The 10,393-nt window shown below is 53.1% G+C and overlaps 1 protein-coding gene across 4 annotated transcripts in view; it reads left to right on the top strand.

Moving 5' to 3' along the window:
• Positions 1-1,836: 1,836 nt before the first annotated feature.
• The window catches only part of LOC144599692 (polyamine-transporting ATPase 13A3-like), a 60,494-nt gene continuing 51,937 nt past the window's right edge, over positions 1,837-10,393 (top strand). For 2 of the 4 annotated variants that reach the window (XM_078410906.1, XM_078410903.1), the window contains exons 1-2: positions 1,837-1,915; positions 8,070-8,155. In XM_078410906.1, the coding sequence (XP_078267032.1) occupies positions 8,105-8,155 (51 nt within the window). In that variant the 5' untranslated portion in view covers positions 1,837-1,915; positions 8,070-8,104. Of the gene's footprint in view, positions 1,916-7,423; positions 7,487-8,066; positions 8,156-10,393 lie in introns of those variants that run through there. The other 2 variants (XM_078410904.1, XM_078410905.1) reach the window with 2 other exon arrangements.

Genomic DNA, 10,393 nt, shown 5'->3' with positions numbered 1-10,393 from the left:
AGGTGTGTGGGGGACGGGGCAGATGCGCGGCTCAGGGGGGGATGGGGACAGGTGTGTGGGGGACGGGGCAGATGCGCGGCTCAGGGGGGGATGGGGATGGGGACAGGTGTGTGGGGGACGGGGCAGATGCGCGGCTCAGGGGGGGAGATGGGGATGGGGACAGGTGTGTGGGGGACGGGGCAGATGCGCGGCTCAGGGGGGGAGATGGGGATGGGGACAGGTGTGTGGGGGACGGGGCAGATGCGCGGCTCAGGGGGGGATGGGGATGGGGACAGGTGTGTGGGGGACGGGGCAGATGCGCGGCTCAGGGGGGGATGGGGATGGGGACAGGTGTGTGGGGAGGAAACGTGGAGACACCAGCAAGTTCTCTTGGAGGGATAAACGTCTATTGAAACTCCTGTGACATCAGGTGTGTCACAGGGGACTGTCATGGGTCCATTGCTCTTCCTACTGTATACCAAAGACATTCCAAATGTGTTTCATCCAGAGTTCGACTCTTCGCAGATGATGCCATAATTTATAGAGAGATTAAAACATCAGAAGACAGCTTGTCCTTACAAAAGGATCTGGATGCTCTCTGTGAGTGGGGAAAAACCTGGCAGATGTCATTCAATACAACCAAATGACATACCATGCATGTCTCACACAAGACCAAACCACTTTTATTGGAATACAACATGGGTAGCCATACATTGCTTGCTGTCGACCATCACCCATATCTAGAAGTTGAACTAAGCAAAGATTTCAGTTGGGCGATGCATATTAGTCAAGTGTCTAACAAAGCAAATAGAACTCTCGGCCTTCTTAAAATAAATTTCCACGCATGTAGAACATCCATCAAAGAGAACGCCTACAAATTCTTGGTCAGGCCCAAATTGGAGTATTGTGGAGCTGTATGGGATCCTTTCAACAACAAGATCACCCTGGAGAAAGTACAATGCCGAGAAGCCCGCTTTGTACGTAATGACTACAAGCGCAAATCAAGCGTGAATAATACGCTGACTTCTCTTGGATGGGATACCCTAGAGCTCCACAGAATCAGGCTAAAACGTTACAATTTATAAGGAGATTCACAAAATCACGCCATCAAATCTTCCGTCATTCCAGAGCACCACCTGCCATGAAACAAGACAGAATAGCGGTCCCTACATCATCAACTCGCTGAGTTTCAATAAACTTTCCTCGCAATATTCCCTTTACACAAGGACGATAAGGGAATGGAATAGGTATCACAAAATGCTGGAGTAACTCAGCGGGTCAGGCAGCATCTCTGGAGAGAAGGGATGGGTGATGTTTCGGGTCGAGACCCTTCTTCAGACTGAGGGAATGGAATATGTCACCGCCCAACACACGCGCTACTCCCTATGTTGTCATTTAAAAAGGGGAATGAGTAACTAGATCTCCTCAACTTGGTCACAAAGGCCCACTTCAAAATGTAATCAACACTGCTCACTCCGTCCTGCGCCAGATAACCACTTATGAGGTGTTTGCGCAGTGATTAGCCAGAGCCAGGGATGGGGACGGGGGACGGGGGACGGGGGGGACAGGAAGACAGGGGGGGGGGACGACAGAGTGACTGGGACAGGGGGACATGGACAGGTGATGAACCTTCCCCACGCTGCTTGAACACGTAGCCCGGATCCTGACGTGAGCGCGTCGGGTGGCGGGTGCGCGCACGCAGCACGACGACGTGAGGGTGTCGGGTGTCGGGGGCGCGCACGCAGGACGACGACGCGAGGGCGCCGGGTGCCGGGGGCGCGCACGCAGGACGACGGCGTGAGGGCGCCGGGTGTCGGGTGCGCACACGCAGGACGACGACGTGAGGGCGTCGGTTGCGCACACGCAGAGCGGCGGGGCGCGCACATGGACATAACGGGCAGCGGGTAACGGCGGCGTGAGGACGGCAGGGCCCACGGTGAGTGAGTGAGTGAGGCCGGGCACGCGGAGCGGGGGCAGGGGCCGAACCCGAACCCGAACCCGGGGCGGCCACACAGGCAGCGCGGGGCCGGGCCGGGCCGGGCCGGGCCGGGGGGTGGGGTGGGGTGAATCTGTGCCTTATGGCGGCGGTGCGGCCGCACACATCACTGCAGGGACGGACAGACTGTGCATCAGTGCGGGGCCAGGGAGGGTTGTGGGGCTCGGAGGGGAGACAGATCCGCCATGTCAGAGCCGCCGCTCACACAGCTCATGGCAGCGAGTCCGCTCCCCGCACTGTGTGTGTGTGGCTGCACCCCTCACCCCCTCCTCACACTCCCCCCTCACCCCCTCCTCACACTCCCCCCTCACCCCCTCACCCCCTCCTCACACTCCCCCCTCACCCCCTCCTCACACTCCCCCCTCACCCCCTCCTCACACTCCCCCCTCACCCCCTCCTCACACTCCCCCCTCACCCCCTTACACTCCCCCCTCACCCCCTCCTCACACTCCCCCCTCACCCCCTCCTCACACTCCCCCCTCACACTCCCCCCTCACCCCCTCCTCACACTCCCCCCTCACCCCCTCCTCACACTCTCCTCTCACCCCCTCCTCACACTCCCCCCTCACCCCCTCCTCACACTCTCCTCTCACCCCCTCCTCACACTCCCCCCTCACCCCCTCCTCACACTCCCCCCTCACCCCCTCCTCACACTCCCCCCTCACCCCCTCCTCACACTCCCCCCTCACCCCCTCCTCACACTCCCCCCTCACCCCCTCCTCACACTCCCCCCTCACCCCCTCCTCACACTCCCCCCTTACACTCCCCCCTCACCCCCTCCTCACACTCCCCCCTCACCCCCTCCTTACACTCCCCCCTCACCCCCTCCTCACACTCCCCCCTCACCCCCTTACACTCCCCCCTCACCCCCTCCTCACACTCCCCCCTCACCCCCTCCTCACACTCCCCCCTCACCCCCTCCTCACACTCCCCCCTCACCCCCTCCTCACACTCCCCCCTTACACTCCCCCCTCACCCCCTCCTCACACTCCCCCCTCACCCCCTCCTCACACTCCCCCCTTACACTCCCCCTCACCCCCTTACACTCCCCCCTCACCCCCTCCTCACACTCCCCCCTCACCCCCTCCTCACACTCCCCCCTCACCCCCTCTTCACACTCCCCCCTTACACTCCCCCCTCACCCTCTTACACTCCCCCCTCACCCCCTCCTCACACTCCCCCCTTACACTCCCCCTCACCCCCTTACACTCCCCCCTCACCCCCTCCTCACACTCCCCCCTCACCCCCTCCTCACACTCCCCCCTCACCCCCTCCTCACACTCCCCCCTCACCCCCTCCTCACACTCCCCCCTCACCCCCTCCTCACACTCCCCCCTCACCCCCTCCTCACACTCCCCCCTCACCCCCTCCTCACACTCCCCCCTCACCCCCTTACACTCCCCCCTCACCCCCTCCTCACACTCCCCCCTCACCCCCTTACACTCCCCCCTCACCCCCTCCTCACACTCCCCCCTCACCCCCTTACACCCCCCCCTCACCCCCTCCTCACACTCCCCCCTCACACTCCCCCTCACCCCCTCCTCACACTCCCCTCCTCACACTCCCCCCTCACACTCCCCCTCATCCCCTCCTTACACTCCCCCCTTACACTCTTACTCTCCCTCCCCCCTCACCCCCTCCTCACACTCCCCCCTCACACCCCCTCACCCCCTCCTCACACTCCCCCCTCACACTCCCCCTCACCCCCTCCTTACACTCCCCCTCACCCCCTCCTTACACTCCCCCCTTACACTCCCCCCTCACCCCCTTACTCTCCCCCCTCACCCCCGCCTTACACTCCCTCCCCCCTCACCCCCTCCTTACACTCCCTCCCCCCTTACCCCCTCCTTACACTCCCTCCCCCCTTACCCCCTCCTTACACTCACCCCCTTACACTCCCCCCTCATCCACTCACACTCCCCCCTCACCCCCTCCTTACACTCACCCCCTTACACTCCCTCCCCCTTACACTCCCTCCCCCCTTACACTCACAATCACCCCCTCACACTCACCCCCTCACACTCACCCCCTCACACTCACCCCCTCACACTCACCCCTTCCCCCCCACACCCATCCCCCTCACTCACCCTCCCCCCTCACTCACCCTTCCCCCCACTCGCCCCATTCCCACCCCCTCACACTCGCCCCATCCCCACACTTCCCCCTCTCACCCCCACACACTCACCCCATCCCCACACTCACCCCCACACACTCGCCCCATCCCCATACGCCCCATCCCCATACTCCCCCACCCCCACACACTCGGCCCATCCCCACACTCCCCCCCCACACTCCCCCTCTCACCCCACACACTCGCCCCATCCCCACACTCGCCCCACCACCACATTCCCCCCCCACACTACCCCCACACACTCGCCCCATCCCTACACTCGCCTCCCCTGCTCCCCACCCCCTCACATTCCTCCCCACTCCCGCCACCCTCACGCCCACACTCACCCCACCACACTCACCCCCCCCCCGCCACCCCCCACTCTTCACTCCCACCTCCACCCGCACGCCCACAATATTCCCCCTGCCCCACTCTCTTCTCCCCCTGCAGCCCCTGATGTTTACAGCAGTCCAGTGACCACTGGCAGCTGGTATTTGGGATTCAGGGTAAAACAGGGAATCATCGCTCCTGTCAGGACCCTGTGTGAGGAAGGGTCCCGACCCGAAACGTCGCTTATCTATGTTCCCCCGAGTTACTCCAGCACTTTGTGTCTTTTCTTGAACATCAGCGCTTCAGCTGTGTTAATGGTGATCACAGCAGCCTGTTTATGTCAGCATGCTTTCACTGTGGCTAATCATTGGTAGGTTGCAAATGATTAGTTGCTCTTGGTCTGTCATGTGTGCCCAAAACAAAACGATGAGACTCTAACTTGCTGCAGCCTGGCAGGGCAGTAAGCACAATAATGCAGAGAGAATTATACACCAATCAAAAATACAATCAGTTAATCACCGTGAGACTAGGTAACTATAATAATGCAAAATCGAAGTCTGAGTCTGAAGAAGAGTCTTGACCCGAAACATCACCCATTCCTCTCCAGAGATGCTGCCTGTCCCGCTGAGTTACTCCATCATTTTGTGTCTATCTTCAGTGCAACCTAACGACACAGTCCATAGAGGAACGTATTTGCTGAGGTTAGTGTTGTGGAAAGTTGTATTGGTAGCCGGGAAGAAGTTGTGTGAGTGATACTACTGAATAGTGAAAGTCTTGTTCCACTAGTGGGAGAGTCTAGGACCAGAAGCACCAGCCTCAGAATTAAAGGGCGTTCCTTTGGGAAGAAGATGAGGTGGAATGTCTTTAGTCAGGGGGTGGTGAATCTGGAATTATTGCCACAGACGGCTGTGGAGGCCAAGTCAATGGGTATTTTTAAGACAGAGATAGAAAGATTCTTGATTAATATGGGTGTCAGGGGTTATGGGGAGAAGACAGGAGAATGGGGTTGGGTGGGAGAGATTGATCAACCATGATTGAATGGAGGAGTAGACTTGATGGGCCGATTGGCCTAATTCTGCTCCTATCAGTTATGAACTTACACAGGACAGATCCATGGCCCTTCAGCCCACCCCCTTCATGCCATCCATCGTTTGGATAGATGCTAATCCATTTACCAGCACCAAGGTCTATAGGCTTCCACGTATGGGCGATGCATGGGATGAATTCAATGTTTTGAGTGTGCCTGGCCTCACCACTTATCCAGGCTGTGAATTAGCTACTGCAACCGAGAATAATTGATTTTTAAAGCATGTGGTACTGGGGGCACGGAAGGTGTTAAGTAAATTTAAGTAGTATGACAGCAAGTCAAAGGTAGCGGACCCACCTACTAATTATATGACCATTAAGCCTGGTAACAATAAAAGCCAAAGCTAATTTCTGTTTCGTTGAAGTAAGATATAAATGGTTTCCAAGAAGCAATGCACGGTTGTACAGCCACCATTGTGTTCCATTGGTGGAAGCACTCGCTGGCAGAATATTAGAATGTGCAAGCAGATCAGAGTGATAGGGTGAACTAAAAAATAATTCTCCCCTCACCCTCCAGCGTTCCAGAGAAAACAATCCAAGTCTGTTCGACCCCTCTTTGTAGCTGATGCCCCATGATCCAGGCATCCTCTGCACCCTTTTCAAAGCCTACACCTCCTTCCTGTAATGAGGTGACCAGAACTGCACGCAATACTCCAAATTAAGCTTAACCATTATAAAGGATGAGTTTAGAGTACTTGGAAGGTATTACACAATGCTGGAGCAACTCAGCAGGTCAGGCAAGAGAGAGGGAATGGGTGACGTTTCTGGTCGAGACCCTTCTTAGAAGTTCATGATAAAGCAGACCATCGGCGAGACCAAGGGCAGGCTCGGCGATCGTTTCGCTGAATACCTCGGCTCAGTCCACCTAAACCTACCTGATCTCCTGGTTGCTCAACACTTTAACTTCCCATCCCATTCCCACACTAACCTTTCTGTCCTGGGCCTCCTCTATCGTCACAGTGAGGTCCAGCAGAAATTGGAGGAACAGCACCTCATATTTTGCTTGGGTAGCTTACACCCCAGCAGTATGAACATTGACTTCTCTAGCTTCAAGTAACCCTTGCTTTCCCTCTCTGTCCATCCCCTCTCCCTTCCCAGTTCTCTGACCAGTCTGACTGCCCCTCCGATTTAATTATATCTCTGTACTCTTCATTGTCAGCTTCTCCCAGCGAACAATGATCCATTCTGCATTTTCCTTGATCTTTGATGTCTTGTTTTCACACCTAACACTTATCTCTGTGTCTCCCTCTCCCCGACTCCGAATCTGAAGAAAGGTCTCAACCCAAATTGTCTGCATTACTTTCCTCCAGAGATGCTGCCTGTTCCCGCTGAGTTACTCCATCATTTTGTGTATTTACGTACAGAGGAATGATGTCTTTATATTCACAATCTGTTTGGTAAAATCTTTTGACCCGTGTGTATGTATAAGAAACAGGGCAGATGTGAAACTATAGGGTTACAAATCATGTCTACAGAAGTAGAGATGAACTTTGTCGCATTGAAATGAGGTAGGAGCCAATTACAGCCCAATGGGCGATCGACTTGTGAAAGGAAGTTTGGGAAAAGGTGGCTGTACTTGGACCTGGAGAAGGGCTTTCTGGCAGGGGACAGAGAGTGATCAAAAAGGCAGTCCTCATGGCTACGTATGATATTTGTTGTGGTATCTGGCAGCATCAGGAACACGGCAGCAATTCAAAGACACAGATTGCTGGAGTAACTCAACGGGAGTTGAAATGGTTAGCAACCGGGAGATCCAGCAGATCTTGGCGGACGGACAGAGCGCGAGTGTTTGGTGAAACATTTGCTGTGCCGACGGTTGTTGTTGCTGATCTCCCGGTTGCTAACCATTCCAACGTGCTGAGTGCAATAGGTTGGAAGAGATGCTGCTGAACCCGGCTCCCCTGCGAGGTTGAGGGGGATTTGATTGAAGTATATGAAACACTAATGGACCTGCACAGGATGGATCAGCAGAGGCTATTCCCCAGGTGAGGCCTCACGTGGAAGGTCAAGGGAAGAGCATTAAGAATGATGAGGACAACAGTTTGGTTAGAATCTGGAGTACACCACCTGGAGATGCATGGAGGCAGATCTAATTGTGGGCATCAAGAAGAAATTAGTAGATGTATTGTACGGACTTGAAGATTGGCCCAATGAGTAGAACTAGAGAGTTGTGCTTGTAGACAGTAAGCATGGGCACAATGGGCCGAATGGCTGAATCTCATGCTGTAACCTGAGAATTCTATGGCTCGATTGCATTTAAAGATATTTTACCAAATTGAAAAAAAAACATTTCATTTTATATTTCACTGTCTAGATGCGTCTCAAAAAATGACTGGAGAAATATATGATTATTTGCATAATTGCAACCTGTTTGGTGGTATTATAGTCTGCAGTGAATTGATTTGATTATAAAAGATTAAACTACAGTTTAAGTGATAATACGATAGTTCTTAAAACTGGTGTGAAATATAAAATTATCATAGACAGAGCTATTACGGTTGTACATTATAATGTGTCATGCTAAACCTGCATTGTTAATTTGCTAAATATTTTTTGTTCTTCCAGCAGTTATCAAATGAGAGAAGCTGGATTTGTGGGGCAAAATGGAGAAAGAAGAGAAGCATTATGTCAACAAGGAAAGTGAAGATGAGATGGTAAAATAACCTGCCAGATTGCCACCTTTCTGATTCTGCTTTTTTTCCTTTAACCCATCTCCCTTTCACCACCTTTTATATAAAAATGGACGATACATTGCATTTTTGCTGTAAAATATTTAAAATGTATGTATAACTTGATTGTCCACCAGTGGTAAATTAAATTGATTGGACATGATTTGGAAAGCACACACCTGTCTATATAAGGTTCCACAGTTGACAGTGCACGTCAGAGCAAAAACTAAGCCATGAAGACGAAGGAATTGTCCGTAGACCTCCGAGACAGGATTGTGTCGAGTCACAGATCTGGGGAAGGGTATAAAACAATTTCTGCAGCATTGCAGATCCCGAAGAGCACAGTGGCCTCTGTCATTCTTAAATGGAAGAACTTTGGAACCACCAGGACTCTTCATAGAGCTGGCCGCCTGGCCAAACAGAACAATTGGGGGAGAAGGGCCTTGGTCAAGGAGGTGACCAAGAACCCAATGGTCACTGACAGAGCTCCAGAATTCCTCTGTGAAAATGGGAGAACCTTCCAGAAGGAAACTATATCTGCAGCACTCCACCAGTCAGGCCTTTATGGTAGAGTGGCCAGACGGAAGCCACTCCTCAGTAAAAGGCACATGACAGCCCGCTTGGAGTTTGCCAAAAGGCACCTAAAGAACTCTGGGACTGTGAGAAACAAGATTTCCTGGTCTGATGAAACCAATATTGAACTCTTTGGCCTGAATGCCAAGCGGCACCGCTCATCACCTGGCCAATACCATACCTACGGTGAAGCTTGGTGGTGGCAGCATCATGCTGTGGGGATGTTTTTTAGCGGCAGGAACTGGGAGACTAGCCAGGATCGAGGGAAAGATGAACGGAGCAAAGTCCAGAGAGATCCTTGATGAAAACCTGCTCCAGAGTGTTCTGGACCTCAGACCGGGGTGGAGGTTCACCTTCCAACAGGACAAAGACCCTAAGCACACAGCCAAGACAATGCAGGAGTGGCTTCGTGCCAAGTCTGTGAATATCCTTGAGTGGCCCAGCCAGAGCCCGGACTTGAACCCGATCGAACATCTCTGGAGGGACCTGAAAACAGCTGTGCATCGACGCTCCCCATCCAACCTGACAGCTTGAGAGGATCTGCAGAGAAGAATGGGAGAAGTTACACAAATACAAGTATGCCAAGCTTGTAGCGTCATACCCAAGAAAACCTGAAGCTGTAATCGCTGCCAAAGGTGCCTCAACAAAGTACTGAGTAAAGGGTCTGAATACTTAAGTAAATGTGATATTTCAGTTATTTCTTTTTAATTACTTTGCAAAAATTTCTAGACACCTGTTTTCCCTTCTTATTATGGGGTATTGTGTAGATTGATGATAACAAAAATGAATTTAATCCATTTTAAAATAAGGCTGTAAAGTTACAACATGTGGAAAAGGTGAAGGGGTCTGAATACTTTCGGAATGTACTGTAGTTAAGGAACTTGAAATAGCTAAACTAGACATTCTGTTTTACCTGTCTGTCTGTATTAGCCTCTGCTTCAGAGATAGATCAGATCAAATGTTTGCTTGAAGTAGCTGACATTGGACTTGAGTGTCATCAGCTGGGGTATAGCTGAGCCATAAGTCAGAATCACGCTGCTTCAGTTTAGCTGTTCAGCTATGATTGGAAATGCAGTGTTAAAATCTGAGTTAGTCTCTGAGGCAAAATGAGAATTTCAATTCACGACATCCAGGAAATGCACTGTATTTGAAGGAAATTGAATTAAATCTACACTTGCATTATTGTAACGATATGTTGCATTTGGAATGGAATACTTTATTGTCACATGTGACCTGGCACTGAGATTCTTTGCTGCATACCCAATGTATACAAATAGCAGCCACCTACGTGCTGACAAAGTTACAAAGCAGGCCAGCTCCTCCTTTTGTTCTTCCCCCTCCCCCCTCACGGCGGTCCCCCCATGCCAGGTCCCCCATTGTTCTTCCCCTCTCCCCCCCCTCACGGTGGTCCTCCACACTGTCATTGACTGCCGACTGCGGGTCGACCCGCGAAGCATCGACGTTGCCACGAGGTTTCACCACGGCCGAGGCCCAATCGTCGCGAAGCTTCACTGCCGCGGCCCAATCGTCACGAGGCTTCACCGCTGTCGCCGCTTCACCGCCGCCGAGGCCCAATCGTCACGAGGCTTCACCGCCGAGGCCCAATCATCACGAGGCTTCACTGCCGAGGCCCAATCGTCACGAGGCTTC

This window comes from Rhinoraja longicauda, chromosome 13 (genome assembly GCF_053455715.1).
Source record: "Rhinoraja longicauda isolate Sanriku21f chromosome 13, sRhiLon1.1, whole genome shotgun sequence".
NCBI classification, from domain to species: Eukaryota; Metazoa; Chordata; class Chondrichthyes; order Rajiformes; family Arhynchobatidae; genus Rhinoraja; species Rhinoraja longicauda.
The sequence above is the reverse complement of the archived record's forward strand: the minus strand, read 5'-3'. Positions and strand labels throughout refer to the sequence as shown.